This window comes from Anabas testudineus, chromosome 18, assembly GCF_900324465.2.
Source record: "Anabas testudineus chromosome 18, fAnaTes1.2, whole genome shotgun sequence".
Lineage (NCBI taxonomy): Eukaryota > Metazoa > Chordata > Actinopteri > Anabantiformes > Anabantidae > Anabas > Anabas testudineus.
This window is the reverse complement of record NC_046627.1, coordinates 13,198,851-13,215,655: the sequence shown is the minus strand read 5'-3', so window position 1 is coordinate 13,215,655 and position 16,805 is coordinate 13,198,851. Positions and strand designations below refer to the sequence as shown.

General features: G+C 36.4%; 2 protein-coding genes and 1 long non-coding RNA gene across 3 annotated transcripts; all 3 read right to left on the bottom strand.

Moving 5' to 3' along the window:
• Nucleotides 1-1,941: 1,941 nt before the first annotated feature.
• Nucleotides 1,942-5,326, bottom strand: LOC113151604 (arfaptin-1-like). Its single transcript, XM_026344516.1, has 6 exons — nucleotides 5,242-5,326; nucleotides 4,655-4,767; nucleotides 4,357-4,578; nucleotides 3,756-3,913; nucleotides 3,447-3,621; nucleotides 1,942-3,174 (listed from the first exon to the last, which is right to left on the bottom strand). The coding sequence occupies exons 1-6, from the start codon at nucleotides 5,324-5,326 to the stop codon at nucleotides 3,019-3,021; spliced, it is 909 nt and encodes a 302-aa protein (XP_026200301.1). The 3' UTR covers nucleotides 1,942-3,018.
• Nucleotides 5,327-5,545: 219 nt separating this feature from the next.
• LOC113151577 lies at nucleotides 5,546-9,185 on the bottom strand. The gene is made up of 2 exons (XR_003297764.1): nucleotides 9,024-9,185; nucleotides 5,546-5,627 (listed from the first exon to the last, which is right to left on the bottom strand). It is a non-coding gene; the product is annotated as an uncharacterized LOC113151577 (long non-coding RNA).
• A 4,310-nt stretch (nucleotides 9,186-13,495) lies between these two features.
• Nucleotides 13,496-16,655, bottom strand: LOC113151535 (low affinity immunoglobulin gamma Fc region receptor II-a-like). Its single transcript, XM_033326542.1, has 7 exons — nucleotides 16,640-16,655; nucleotides 16,100-16,132; nucleotides 15,836-15,966; nucleotides 15,496-15,616; nucleotides 14,995-15,246; nucleotides 14,767-14,895; nucleotides 13,496-13,946 (listed from the first exon to the last, which is right to left on the bottom strand). Exons 1-7 carry the CDS (start codon nucleotides 16,653-16,655, stop codon nucleotides 13,888-13,890), a joined length of 741 nt encoding a protein of 246 aa, XP_033182433.1. The 3' UTR covers nucleotides 13,496-13,887.
• Between the last annotated feature and the right edge of the window lie 150 nt (nucleotides 16,656-16,805).

The following is a 16,805-nucleotide window of genomic DNA, read 5'->3' as shown; positions in this document are numbered from 1 at the left end:
ATTAAGAAACAACGGTGATCTGTGATGCTTCTAAAATAAGGATTAGCACTTGTTTCATTTCCAAAGGAATTTCTTTACATTCACTGCTCTGTTACAGCAACTGAGCCATACAGCGGAAAGTACCTGAAATCCTAAGACCAATAAGATGATTTAACACATTTGGATGACTACAGTTTCAGTTTTGGTTACAAATCAAACTGTTTTTTTTATAAAAGAAAAAAAAAGCATTTATTTGCTGTCATTATATTTATTTGGTAGTTGTATCATACAAACATTTTCAAAAAGATTAAAACAATATATTATTTAAGTACATTTTGGTTATTCTTTGGCATCAAGTGAAACTCCACTATCTGCCTTAGCCCTTAATTTTGGTCCAAGTGGTAGAAGTGGACTTCAGACTGACCTGGGGTCAGCAGTGCACTTGTTAAAGGATTTTTACAAACATTTGTTATGAGCATGATGTCAGTCTGACAGAGGAAAGCTAAGGGACAACAAACACTGCTGCAACAGCTGCAAGAATAATTCCGAATTCCCCAACTGGAAACCCCAAACTTAACCTCAACTGTAACTGTTGATGCAGAAACTGCTGCGATATTTAAGAACAGCAACAATGATGATTTAAATAATGTTTTGTTTTTTGTAAAAGCAAGTAAATAACATTCTTTAACAGTGCCGGAAGAATAACACCAAATATTTAAGGGAAATAGAAATAAATGTAAAAATGCAACATATTTTTCATTGGTGTTGAATTAATAATAATATCAGCCTGACATATTTTTCTTTTGTTTTCAAGTGATCATTATTTGCTCAATATTAAAATGACTTTTCTAATATTTCATGACCAAAACTAATAATGATAATTAACAATTGCATACCCATAAATAAGACGAAAGGAAACAAAGAAATCAAATAGGCAATGTCCCTTTAAATTTGAGGAGTAAATCTGGGGTACATTATTGCACAAAGGCATCCATATTAATTGCATAGTCGTTGTCTTTGTTGTTGGGACACACAAACAAAACCACATATACATACACATGTAAACAAATTCAAGAACTATTTAAGATTATGCTTTGGATAGAGTGCAAAGAGTGCAAGAACAAAAGCGCAGGTGGATAAAATAACAGGACAATTTGTATGTATGTATGTAAGTATGATTAAATCTGATTCAATAATATTGTTAAGGTGTTTCTGTTATTTTGTCCACCAAAGGCAGCATATTTATCCAGCATAAGGTGGAATAAAGCCCCAAAGACGAATCATAATGTAGCATTTCATGGGGCATAAGTATAAATATTAATGTCACCCAAAATATAAGCTACAACTAAACCTTCCACATCAACAATATTAAATTTCATGTTGGACATTCAGGTCCAGATCTTTTCTAGAAATGCAGGACCCTGGTGCTGTTTCCCTACCAACAAACAAGGTAAAATATGCCTGAATCTTTTCTAACTGTGGACCCCGCTGGTGCAGTGTTGTGGACAATGTTAATATATGATCTATCATTTGGGAGATATAGGAAAAATAGCAAATCAAATCCTGAAACAAGTAAAAAACTTTGGCTCTTTCTTTACAAGGCAGCATTGTCAACATGTGGCAACATTTGTTGGCACATTACAAAATAATGGTAGCACAGTGGTACAGTGCTGTGGAAAGAAGACTTCTTTATAGTAGCAAGAAAATACAGCATTTACTTGTAGACACAGTAAATATACCTGCTTTGGCTACTGATGATATACTGCCTACAAAACTGGTGACACCTTTCTTTAACAATAAACACAGCAACATTGTCGACATATCGCAGCACCTTTTGGCTCCTTTTGGGACCAAAGAGACAAACTAAATTGGTCATCACCATCATCTGAATCCCATTTTAAATTGCTTATTGAACTATTTTTTTGGTTTATCTTTCAACCTTTGTAGATTATATTATATTAACACAACTTAAAGGAACTCTCTGTCTTTGCTGAGGAAGCAGGAACACAAACATTTTTAATTGCAGTCTATTTTTTTCCACAACCTGAAAATGAGAGCAACGGAAAATGGGGCAAGAAGACGTTGATGAAATGTATTAGACACATTAAAATAGCAGGTATGGTTTATATTTACACCTTAATTTTTCATGTTCTGTTTGAGCCAAATACTAGAGGTCCTGATTCAAAACTCCTGTTACTTAGCTTAAACTTGATATGAAACAAAAGAGAAGCTGCTACATAGATGTTTTTTTGCTAAAGGAAAACAAAAGATTCAATAACCTAATTAGCAAATACATGGATTACTGCACCCAACTTGATTCAACAATTCGGGGGAGTTGTGGATCACAGCAGCCCAGTGATGCTGTTTTCTAGCTGTAGTGTAGCTGAAGTGATTTTAGTTGCTGTGAGTTTCTGACTACTGGCAGAGGATTTTTTAAGTTCAAAGAAAGGCTTAGTGCCTCAGAGAGGATTAAAATGGATTTACTCCCCAACACACTGAGACAGAGGCAAGAAAACCAGGAGGGGTACATAGTATGTGAGTGTGTGCTTGTTAAACAGGTCAGAAGTCACAAGTACTGTATATCTGTGAAAGTATGCATGATATAAGGAAGACACAGTTCCCAGAGACCCTTCAGTCCTTGTTTAAGGGTTAAAACAATAATGAAAATTTAAATGTAAAATGTAAACTTACTAGGATTTCTATACAGTTATACAAACCTTGAAAAGTGATGGAAGTCCACATTGTCTTCCAAAATGATATTAACACCCTTGAACAGCAACAACAAAATCATTCTGCTCTTACTGCCCACTACTGAAGCAAGTGCTCACTTTTCAAGAACCACGTCATCCATCTCAGTCCCTCAAAATCTAATTTCAGTTTGGCATACAGATATTCACCTAACTGTGCCACTTTTCACATCAATCGGTCACATTACTTGTTAAATAAATTCCAATACAAGCTTTTCCCAATAACTGTGTCAATGAATCTCAAAACATCTATTAATCCTCCCATCATGTATCGAATTGTTGTTGTGTTGTGTCAACTCTCCTCCAGCCATGAGGGGGCATCGGTGCTGGGCTTGCTCAGGTTCTCACCGATCTCCTGGATGTTTTGCTGCAGGAAGCTGTGACATGATAAACAGTGAGCTGCTACAGCACTGTGGAGCAGCCATAACTGGTTATGGAGGACTTTGACCTGTGGATTGAAACAAAAGGATTTGGACTAAAAGCTTATTATTGTTACTTTCTACTCTACTCTACTCTACTCTACTCAAACCAATGCAAAGTTAGGAATATGGCGTATACCTAACTAGCAAGCACATGGTGACAGAATCTACTGTAATTCACATTCCTTCATCATCCATTTCTGGTAGTAAACAATTCACATCACACTACTATTGCAGGATTTATGGAAGACGACAGTGACCACATCCTGGGTTTTCCAAAACTCCAAACACTCCCTCTTACCCTGTTCTCCTCCAGCAGCTTCACTTTGACAGACAGGTCGTCTCTCATTTTCAGATACTTCTCCCTCTGGCTCTGGAAGACCTCCTGGGCCTGCTCCAGTTTGGGCAGAGTAGCTTCATCTCGGGGCTTCAGGTTCAGCTCTTCCAGATCAACTCGGTACGCATCGTACTCGATCCTGAATGGCAGAGATGTTTACCCAGTCATGCATTCAAGTCATATGTCGTGTTTATAATTTGTGACGGTGGAGAGATATGTCCTAAATTCCTTTATTTTATCCTCCTGTGGGTTCACATACTACTCTCTGCCTACCTGGAAGCCTCGTACTGCTTGGTGTTGATCATGGTGTCCTCGATGGTTTTGTTGATTAGCGTGTTCATGTCGAATATGAAGGTGTTGATGGAGTCCACAAGAGTCTCTCCACTCTTAGATAGAAACTTTTGAGCTTCTGCGTTCACACCAAACTCCACCTGCCAACAGGACAGAGCAGTAACTCCTAATGATAAAATTCACTATACCTGACCTGAAATCAAAATTGATAGTTCATTAATATTTTTCAGTACTGTTCAAAGTAAAAATGTCAAATAGTTTTGTTTTTACTACATAGTTTAAGGTTTTAGGTCATAGTCTACATAAAATAAGTACAATATTTTATAGTTTTAAACAATAATTCAATTCCCTCTTTATAAAAGATTAGAATCATAGACTGCTTTACACTGAGAATCTGAGTCTTATTTAGAGATAAATCTGATATATTAGCTGCAGTAATAGTTGCACAGTGTTCCCCAAGATAAATTTAAGACTTTTAAATCTATTTTAATACAACAACACAGAATAATCATGATCATACTGGTTCAAGTATAAAATGGTAAGTTAAATATTTGTTATATATAATATAATATGTTAGTCTCACATGTAGCATCGGCGATTTGACACTGAGCTCGTTGAAGGCGTCCCCCAGTGTCTTCTGGGTAACTGTAAACTGAGCGATCTGACTGGCTAGCGTTTGAGCCAGCTTGGTCATGTTATTGTATCGTTGTCGGTCGTCTTTGAGCAAATCAAGGCGAGGCTCCAGGTCCAGATCCACCGTGCGAGACCCACGACCGAGCTTCTCTGACAGAGCCTGTTTGGTGCACTGTGGACAGTGTTACTGCTGATCAGACTGACATGAACTGATTCTACATTTTAAAACAACAATAAAGTCATCTTACCTTATAAGCAGTGATGCTCCACTTGCGGACTCTCTCCAGCTTCTCACTGGCTGGATTCTTGTTGTTTCCTTGGATAACCACAGGTCCCAGTTTCTGTGGTGTCACTGGAAAGTCTGGAGGTGAGATAAACAACAGTGAGTATAAACAAAATCCCATTAAAGTCTCTAGACACATGAAGTCAGGGAGACTGCTGGGATTCAGACCTCATGGTCCAATATTTTTCCAGGTTTAATCAACCTTTCACTGTTTGAAAAGTCAACGTTAGCATAAAAAATGGGTTTAAAAGCTCAAGAAAGTGGTTAATTCCAGGTATAATTGAGTAGCTTCTCATTTCTTAAACAACCATGTCGAAAAACACATCCTCTGGTTGTGAAAAAGATGTTAATCTGTATACCGTACAAGCCTGTGGGGGCAGTGCTATGATCTGGGGTTGCTGCAGTTGGTCAGGTCTAGGTTCAGCAACATTATGTGTCCAAAGAATGAGGTCAGCTGACTACCTGAATATACTGAATGAACAGGTTATTCCATCAATAGATTTTTTCTTCCCTGATGTAACAGGCATATTTCAAGATTTTCCATTTTCACACATGGATTAGACACCACAGAGTCCAGACCCCACTGAGAGTCTTTGGTAAAAAAATAACTCTGAATGAAGTAAATTGCAGAAGTCATAATCAAAATGGTGCCAGTGTGCGACTTTGTTTTTTGAACGGGCAGTGTGTTTCTCAGCTATATACATACGTCACCACTACTAACATGTAGTCTGCAGAGCAAAGTATCAAATAACGTAGGATATTGATGAAAATGAAAAGAATATTTTCAGATTATTAATAGACATTTCATCTAGTCTGACGCAATAAGACTAGAAAACTTAAGGAGAGGTTGGTCTTACTCTGGGTGGAGTTTCTTCTTCTTCTTCTGTGATGCCGGACCCCTCGTTAACTCTCTCTGCCACCTCCATCCTCTACTTCCTCTGCAGACAAAAGAAAACATCTTTTAACATTTTAAATTTACAGTATAAAAGAAAGTTAGTTCTGTAAAATAAGATAAACTTCAAACAAATGATCAAAAGCAATATGTTATGTTAGGTTATTTAGCTAACATGAAAAATTTGCTTTCCGTGTTTCTAGATGATGTTGTCATTTGTTTTATTCCTGTATGACTTTAAGAATTTATCAATTTAATAGTTCACACTGTCATACTGCATAAAGCATCCCTGTACATATCAATGGATTTTTTACATTGTTGCTTAATTATTAAAAACCATGGAGAGAATAAAGCAAAAATATTTAACACATTCTCTGTTATTAGCTGAGTTATTTCTTATAGATTGGTTCTAATTGTTAAGGTTTACTAATGTAAAGGTAAATCCTCCTTGTTGTAACAAATATTAACTTATTTATATTGTATTTATATGTACATGTACTGTATTTGTACTCAGCTTGTACTTCTCTGAGTATGGTTTCTATGTATTGTAATGATCAATGTGAATAAACAGCAACACCCAGTGGTAAAAAAGCAAAAACACACTAAACTGCAGGAAGTCTACAGTGTTCATGTAAAATAAATTGTGTGTCTATCTATATCAGTGTTAGTCATGACTTTTCAGAAAGTGTTTTGTGTTAGTTTGGGATGCTGCACATCTTGGTAACCTTTGCATTGTAGGTATTTTTTAAGACAATGTTTTCATTGCTGATATTTCATTCTAACTTAGTGAGACACTGAATTTCTAGTAATTTATTGTTACTGTCAAGCAAAACCTAATTTTTAATACATTCAGACCAACTATTATTATTGCACTCAGCTGTTGATAGACTCTACTTGACTTGATAGACTGTATATTTTATGTCTGTGTTTGTTTTATAATCTACTCTTTTTCACGAGTCAGTTCAGAGTGTCGTTAACTAGTACATCATAAGATATTTTTACTCTTAAATACAAAGCAGCCCTTTCTGCTGCTTGATTACTGCTTATTGAAACAAAGAAGGCCATGGATATGCACAGGGCTCGTGGATTCCACCTGCAAAATGTCAGGGAAAAGGGATCGAAATAACCACATATGTATGCAAAGCAGCCAAAAACAGATGTTTAAAAATGCAAATAGCGAATAAAGAGACATACAATGAGAGGCAAGAGCTTGCAAGAGGTGCAAAATAATTATAAAATGAACAGAAAAATAGAAGTTAGACCAACTGCAAAGAGGCTCAAAGCATCAGATATAACCACAAAAGTATGGAAATGAGGATAAAGAGATGGAAACTGCCACATAGAGATGCAAAATGATCAAATAAACATACACAAAATTAACATAAAGAGATAAAAGCAACCACAAAAAGACAAGAGAGAACACAGAAAACAGAGAGACAATGACTATGAAGAGACATAAAACAACCACAGACATAAAAACTGCGAAGAGATGCCAATGATCGCATAGACAGATGTACAACAATTACAAAGAGACACAGAAGAACCACAAAGAGGCAAAAAAGGACATAGATCAACTGTGAAAAGACACGAAACGACCACAGAAAAACCCAGATGAAGAGACGCAAAACAACTGCAAAGAGATGCAAAATGACTACAAAGAGTTGAAAAACCTCAAAGAGACAAATCAGCAACGAAGACACTGAAATGACCACAGAGAGATGCAAAACAACCACAAAGAGACAAAACCAATTACAAAGAGACCTAGAACAACTGCAAAGAGACGGAATTTAGCACACAGAGTTGTGCAACAACTACAAAGAGACACAAAACAGCCACAAATAGACAGATATAACTGCAAAGAGACAAAAAAGGACCCAGAACAACCATGAAAAGATGCAAAACAACCACAGAGCGTCCCAGACCAACAGATACAAAACAATATCAGTGATGGAAAAGACTACAAAGAGAAAAACAACTACAAAGACATCCATAACAACTGCAAAGAGATTAAAACAATTACAAAGAAACCTAGAGTGACTATGAAGACACAAAAAATGTATCCAGAACAACCATGAAAAGACAAAATGTGCATGTTTTTCAGTCTGTTATTGACAATGAATCATCAAATTAAAAGTCTACTCTTGTGGCACCATACAGAAGGAAACAAAAAAAGGAAACTACTACTTCTACTATTACAAGTAAATAAGAGAGAAACAGACCTCACACTCTGACAGCTGTAAAGAGAAGCTGAAACACCCTCAAAACTCAAATATTACCAGCAGCAGCATGAATAAACTACGAGTCAGGACGTGTTTGCAATTTAAGGAGCCTGTGAGTCAAACCAAGGAAGCAAACCACTGCCCTGTTCTTATGTTGCATCAGAGGTCGCTTTCACCATCACTGGTCATCGTAATGTACTTTAAAACATGAAGTACAACAAGAAAACATCACGTGTGACCACTAGTTTCACATAAATACAGTGTTATATTCATTTTAATGTTTAGTTTGAGTAGGGTTGATGTTTAGATGTCTGAAGTCTATCAACTTCCTGTCAGGGGTAATATACAAACACTTTATATGGGCCAAGTGTTAAAGTCTACAGTGTATGATGGGTATGACAGTAAAGGCTGAACTTTGATCTCTGCCATCTGAAGTCACAAGCCAAAAAAACACCATTGGAAATGACACATATCTAATTCAAAACTAGTCAAATGCCACATTCAAGTGTCCTGTGTGGTGATGACTGCACGACACCAGTAAAAATATTTCCACTAAATATAGCAATGCAGATTTTACTTCCACTGAGCAAAAGACAAACTTCACATCTAGTTGTAATTTAATTAACTGCAGATTTGTTTGTGATGTTTATTAACAACATTTGTAAATAAATAACCAGGGTTGTACTCTGTGTCATCCCCAACGCCAGCTGCCATTGGCTCCAGAATAAGGCAGATTCTGTTTAATATTAATAAGACATTTAAATAAGGACTCCAGATGATTGAACATTAATCTAAAATAAAATCAATATACTACTGGAGACTAAACAATAAGCTGCAACAGCTTCTTTTGAACCTGGACAGATTATAATTCCTCTGTAAATGATGTTTTTATGTATGTTACACTGTGAACATGTGAATCTAAGCTATGTTTGACCACCTGTATAATCTAATGCAGCCCTGTGAATCCTTCCTTTACTGAAGGTTTAATGTTAATGGAGGCTAAAACACTACAAACACAACAGCAGCCTCCCAGGTGAATGCAAAGTGGATTGATTTTAGCTAGGTGCACTACTCTGTATCTATATAAACAGTTTCAGAGCACAAAAAGTGCTCTACATGAATACATTCTCCATTTGTGTCTGTTAAAGTAGAATAAACTGTGTTTATTTCCCTCTTTTTAGCTAACAACAAACAAAACGGTGAATTCAAAGTGTTTTTTTTACCTTCACGCCTTTAAAAAACAAACTCCTCGTTTCTCCCACTTCTTCTAAAAGTGAGTTTTTCCTCTTTCTGTTTGTTAAATCCTCATTTTTTAATGTTATAAAACAGGAAACTCGCTAAAAAGTTTGAGAAGCTACAGACGCGACAAGTCAAAACACCCGGAAGTGTTTTCAGTTTTTTTACTTTTAGAAGAGACGCTCGGTTTAATGTTTAGAGGGAACCGGAGGGGCGGTGACATCCAAAGAGCTTAACCCAGTCAGAGCCTCACAGTTACTAACCCCGCTCAAACGGGCTGTGCCACATTACAAAACAAGCGGTCTGTTGGCAATTTGAAATACAAAATAAAATTCAGCAAAAGATTAAAATGTTATTTATAATTAATACACAATTAGCTTGTGTTATGTAAAGTATTTAAAAAGTTATATAACAAATACTTAAAGCTTCATTTTAAATACTAGTATAAACTAATTAAAGTTTTGAGTAAAAATATTTACTTATGCAGAAGATGCTGAAGTACACAAAGCCAACAGTGCAACCACTTGCCCAAAGAAGTACTCCACTAGAAGTAGAACTACCACTTTAAATCTAAAAGTGATATGAGTGCAACTTTACTATAAATCGTAAATACTCAAGTTGAAATACTAAGTACATGCTCTAAAACTGATTATACAAGTACTTAACTAATAAATAGATTTTTCTTGTATTGACACTGAGCAGTGGTTGAATAAGTGCTCAGATCATCTACTCATGTAAAAGTATCACTATAATGTAGAAATACTCTATGAGAAGAGTCTTTAGTGCAGTAGAGGAAGCTACTGAAGGTGTTTCTTATCAACTTTTTTTATGTTACTCCATTTGATGTTCTTTTGCCCTCTGGGGGGCAGCAAAAACTGTAAATAATAAACAGTTAGGTGTTCAGTACTAACGCATGTACCATGCAACAGACAGTATAATATATTAATACTGTATCAGTGTTGTGTTTACAGTCAATAATCAAGTTTTACACTGATTTTAAAACCATGAACAGAAACATGTACATATTTGTGTATTGTATAAACACCCACCTACAATTATTGACTCACACATAAATAAATACACCCAGAGAAAGAGCAGTGCAGTATGCAACTAAAAACATGACATTACGTTAGTTATTTTTATTTATCATTTAATCACTTCTTTATTTTTCAAAGATAAAAGAAAATGCACAATGTGTGTTTGTGTTTGCATAACAATACATGTTCACATACATGCACGTGTATTATGTGTTGCCTGGTATAATTACTTTTATTTCTTCTTCTTCTTTTTTTTCTTTTTTTTTTTTACAATTTATTGTGACTGTACTTTAAATAAAGAAATAATTGCATATAAATATTTATATAAATAAGTAAAAAAAGAAAAAATGAAATTGTTGAAACAACTGGAGACAAATTTCAGCACCCCCACAGAGCCTGTGGAGCGAGAGGGACAGAAGAGCATCAGATTTTCCTCTAAACACATTGCAGTTTCTTGTAAAACAGGAAGAAGGTATAGAGCAGCTGACTGAGGGGAAACATTAACAACAAAACCAAGTGTTGCTTTGTTCCTGCACTACTAGAAAATTGACTATGAACTAGTTTTAATATTAGCTGATATGAATTACTGAAAAACGAATACTGAGACATTTAGAGGTAACAATTAATCTAACTAACGTGTTTGCATTGTGGGAGGAAACTGATGAAAGAAAAAAAAATCTCTGCTTTTTAGTTTGGGTTCAAACATGGGACCTTCTAGCAGTGAGGGGGCAGCATCAACCACAAACTACTGTGCTGCAGCTTCCACACAGCATCCAGTTTTCACACATATTTCACAAAACAGCTGCCTATAGGCGTGAACATATACCGTCTCTGACCGTCTAACCGGTGTTAGTTTAGTGATGAACTGACGGTTCAGCGTGTACCCTGAATTACACAATGCGTCTACCTGCTGAAATCTTCTCTACCCTGAACACATATGTGTTAGTATATTTATTGCATCATCTCCAACAGGCCTGTTAACCACATTGGATTTTCTAGCTGTACTTTATTACTGAATTATGTAGCTCGTTGATTTTCCTGAGTTACATTATCTCATGGGGTATTCACAGTATGTGTTTGGGGAAAGACTGTGGAGTGTTCAGTTGTTTGAAATGATAGAAAGCACACATTAAAGCTAAAGATGGATAGATGATTGAATACTGCTAAAAGTAACGCAGTCAAAATTTAAACTGAATACTAATAGATTATAATATAGTTAGACAAAAGCCTAAGTTGATTGGGTTATCTACAAACAATGTGTAAAAGTTGCAATACTTCTATAAAATTTATGAACAAACAGTGAGCTAAAAATAATAATACAAGTAATGGAAGAAAAATAGCTAAACTAGACTCATATGTACAATAGCTCTAGATTCATTTGTCAGGCCTCACTCATACTTCTCTGTGCTTCCTCCCCGTAGATCATTCTGAATTAATTTGAATAATTAATTCATCTAAACCATCAACATGTCTCTTAGACCCCATCTCAACTCAACTGCTCAAAGATGTCTTATCTTTGATCAGCATGTCAATACTAGATCAGAACAATTTATCTTTACTAATATCTATCAGATAAATTCCAGTTTGTGCATGTTAATGATCATCCATGCCCATCAAGTTATAGCTACAGAGTTCCACAGGGCTCTGTGCTTGGACCAATACGTTTTACTTTTTACAATATTATTAGGAAACACACCCAGCTATATTTATCTGTGAAACTAGAAGAAAGTAATCAATTAATCAAACTTCATGCATGCTTAAAAGACATAAAGGCCTGGATGTTCTCCAATTCCCTTCTCCTGAGTAAAAAAAAAGACAAAGATTATTTTGTTTGGGCCTAAAAATCTCAGAGGCACTATGTCTAATCACATTCTCACCCTAGATGACTTAGTATTGGCCTCAAGTAACACTGTGCGAAATCTCTGAGTTATCTTTGCCCAGGATATCTCCTTTACGTCATACATAAAAGAAATATCTGGAAATGCCTTCTTCCACCTGAGGAATTTTGATAATTGTAGGAGCATCCTGCCTCAAGTGATGCTGAAAAACAAGTCCACGTGTTTATTACTTCAATACTGGACTATTGTAATTCACTATTGATAGGATATAGTTCTCCTGCAAATCCATAATAGAATTTAAAATTATTCTCCTCACATACAAAGCATTTCATAATTGAGCTCCATCACATCTTAAAGACACCGTAGTTCCATATTTTCCTAGCAGAACTCTAAGTTCTCAGACTGCAGGTTTACTTGTGGTTCCTAGAGTTTCCAAATGTAGAATGGGAGGCAGAGCCTTTAGCTATCAAGCTCCTCTCCTGTGGAACCAGCTCCCACTTCAGGTTCTGGAGGCAGACACCCACTTTGACTCCTAGCCTCAAAACTTACATTTTTTTGCAAAGCTTACAGTTAGAGATCTCTTAGTTATGCTGCTATCGGTTTGTCTGCTGGGGGACCTCTACTGATTTACTGATTTCCTCTCCTTCATCCATTCAAAGGCTATTTTCATGTCATTAACTTTGTCTTTTCTCTCCTGTAGTTGTGTCTCCCTCTCTCTGAACTTTTCTGCAGGTATACTTGGCCTTGGAGCTGTATATTTCCAGAGTTCAGTTATTGGTCCCACCAAGCTGCCCAGTGTTTTTCCAGCTTGTTGTTGTTTTTTGTTGCCTTTCACTCACCACAACCGGTCGAGGCAGATGGCCACCCACCCTGAGTCTGATTCTACTGGAGGTTTCTGACTCTAAAGGGAGTTTTTCCTCTCCACTGTCGCATAGTGCTTGCTCAAATGGGATTGTTGGGTTTTCTGTATAATTCTTTCTACAATTTTTATAATAATCAATACTTTCTTGAGCCTTAGGGAAATTGTGGATGGACAGCTGCTAGATGGTATGTCAGCGCTACACTACGGGGTTTCAGTGTTAATTGAATAAACATAATGACACAGCAGTTGAAACTGGTAAAAGTAATAGCAAATGAAAATTAACAAATAAAAAGTATTGAGTAAATAACATTTAAAATAGTTGGCTGGAAGTAGTGGGTAGAAGAAGACATTGTTATTATTTTTCTGTCAGTTATAGCTTTTTGATCACTTATCTAGTACTTAAAGCAAATGGTTCTATCTATTCTATTCATTCATGATTTGGAACATTACTGTTGCTTGAAGGGTTCCCCTGGGGGGTTTTCATGCAGTGGAGATACTATCAGAAAAGTTCATTTTAGCTTAGAGTTTACATATATTGTGTAGCACATACAGGTCAAGTTATTGTTTGCTTTTTCATACTACACAGGTCAAGGTATTGTGAATACAATTGCAGCATTGGAAGTAGGACCATGAAGACTGGTCAACTGTCATTTATAATAAATGTAACTGATTCATAGTTAACAATAACTGACTGAGACACAGAAAAATACTTCAAACCCCCACACATCCTGCCAAACCCACTGAAACTAAATCTACTGAAATGGTGAGCGAGCGCTTCACCTCAGGCACCATACTGCCGCCCAATAGCCCAAATGTGTTTCTTCTTCTATATATAATAACAGTGAAACCATAGAGTCAGGGGTTCAGCTTTCTTTCAAGACAAACACTTTACTTTCCATGTCAGCAAAACCAAATTTGTGGTGAAAGCACAATGTTACAACTACTTTTCTAACAATAGTTCAATCAATAATAGAAATTTTGAATTAGAATCTCAAAACAAAACCAACATGATTTGAAAGTGTAACAAATTTTAAATAAAAATTTCAACTTTTCAAACACAGACTGACAAGCAGGGAAATCTTTATATTGTAAATGTATTATATTACTTTTGTAGTTATGCTATTTGCATGATGACATCGTCAGATCTTCCCCTCGGCTCATGGATGTGCTGTGCTGCAAAAAAGCAATAAAAGTAAAAGGATTATTTGCCCAAACACATGGGTAGAAACCAGGAGTGATTAAAAATGTTTGTTTGTGCAAATGCAAGTTACAGGGCTGCAGCAGGAGTGAGGTTTACCATTTACCAGACTGGGATAGTGTTGTAAATGGAGTACCTCAAGATTCTGTGCTCAGCCCACTTTTAGTTTATCTGTAAAAAAATAACCAAGGTGTTGAGTATAGCTTTTTTGGATGATGACAACTTTTGCCTTTTAGAGAAGGAATGCCAGATTCAAATGTTTAAAGACTTCAAAAACTGAACTGACTGGACAGACTGAACTGGTAAAAATAAACAAATACATAAAAAAGGATTTCTGAGTGACAGTCCTTCCATCAGAGTTCCAATTCAAGGACCGATTAAAATGCCAGAAACCAGTAACCAGTAGAAAAAGGAATTTATTACACAAAGCAAGGATCATCAAAACCACAAAGCAACAACAAAAACTGGAAACACACAACTGGAAACTTGATGAGAAACAAAGTAAAAAACAAAACGTGGTAAACGACAAGGTAACAGTAAAAACCTGAAAGTCAAAAAACAAGAACAAAATGGACTACAAAAAGACACAGGTGGAAACAATGGGCGTTAATAAGGTCAACAAGAAAGCTGGAAATATGAGGCCAGGGTTCAGACAGGAAGTGGAAGTCAAAATAAAAAAGCGACAAAAAGACACAGGTGGAAACAATGGGTCAAAATGATGCCAGGACACAAAGTGAAAGTCAAAATAAAAGCATGGGTCAGGAAGCGCAGAGCAGGATCATGACACCTTCTCACCTTTCTTTCTGTCTCTGTATATTAATCCCAATAAAATGGTGGACAACAGGTAAGGAGTTCCCACAATTACGTGACGCAAGAGTATGAAAGACCACAGGGAAGGTGGAGAATCCTGGGCTGTCGGTGGAGCTGAAGAAAATATATATGCTAAAATATAATAGAGGCTGGATCACAGGATGCTTCTACAGCACCTTCAATGAACAACAACTGACACCTTCATGTTCTTACCTCTGACACTCAGCCAGCTCTCTGGTGACTCTTCAGATCCACCAATGTTGCACTTGTAAAGCCCTTCATGAGATTTAGAAACATTGTGGATGGTCATATTTCCTGTGGTGGTGGTCCAAATGAGGAAGCCATCTTTATAGAAATCAGCTCTGAGGCTGCAGGCAGCCAGTAAAACCTTGCATCTACAGCTCAGAGTTACATCGTCTCCTTCCATCACTGGAAGAACTGGACTCTCCAGTATCACAGAACCAGCTAATAACAAGTAGATGAACACACACAGGGAATTTACTGTAGGTTGTATTAAATATAAATATCAAAATATCTGCTTTTGTGCAACAAACATTAACATGGTTAATGCCATAAGTTTGATTTCCACCAGGACATAGTGCAGATGTACAATCACAGGGTCACTATATTGGCTTGATTTTAATTGTATAGGTGTTCAGTGAGTGTATACATTAAATGTCAAGGATAAGTGAGTCAGAGATCCCCACAACCTACCGGTGACAGTGATGTTGACAGTGTTGCTGGTGACTTCCTGTCCAGTTTCACACCAGTACACTCCACTGTCTGTTGCAGGGAAAGCTGCAGGGATGGAGCAGGGGAACGGACATATGTGCACCTGTCAGACAGTGGACCACCAGAGGAATATATAGGTAAATGCAAATTTCCTCAGTTTCATGTGTGTCCAGTATCAGCAAAGATGCTATCCCACTACTAAACATACTTGATCCAGGTGATCAGCAGTAGGAAGGGAAGGGACACGGTAGTTATAAAACAAGCAGGACTTTGGGGAACATATGTTATACGTAAAGAGTAAAAAAATTTTTCTAGAACAAACCTCACCATCCGCTGTCCTCTTCATCACTCCCACTCCACCCCCCTCCTCCTTTGGCTCCACTTCTTCGCAGCTCACAGAAAAACTGTCGAATTTGAAGAACTGTAACCTGTTGGGCGTGACTGTCAGAGAGACTGGTGGAGGTAATGATATGTGAGGAATGAGAAACCAGCTGATGATAGTTGCATGATATTAAATGTAAAATCATCAGTAAGTACTTTTACTATAAACGTTGGTGTACCTAATAATCTAAGACTTTTATCTTACCTTGAGCACAACCAGAATCCAGGGAACCCAACACTAAATCAGAAATAACAAAACACATATCAAAATCTGTAATTTTTCTGTTTTTTTCTCTTTATTTTAAATATTAATTAAATGACACATTAACAATGTCTGTGTGTGTGTGTTTAAAAAAAAAACAATAATAACCACAATAGAAGCTAAGTTAAACTAAACCAGACTTGAATAGCAAAGTACTAATGAAACAGACAAAGATGTCCATCATTCCCATTCTTGTTTCTACAAGCCATGAACTCAACATGAAATCAACAATTGAACAAAGAAAGAATGCAATCCAATCTGTTTGTGGACACAGTTAGACATGAGATGAGGATGTAGCAACTACAAGAAACATTTATCTGACAGACGTAAAGCAAATCAGATAAACATCAATGCATTAATGTGCAATAGCATTGATGAGGTCGGACACTGATGCTGGATGACAAGGTAAAACCTGGTTATTAAAAAACATTTCTACAGATGTTTTTCCAATACTTTATTTTTATAGATATTTTACCTTTGTACACAGAGCCGCTGTCATGATGGAAAAGGAAGAAAGGAAACAGGGCTTTTTATAAATGTTACTATTCCAAGTATGTTGTAGTAGTTAACCAGAACCGAGCTGCCAAATCATGAGAACAAACATACTTACACAAAAATACATTTAATTCAACCTGGTTTTGAATGAATT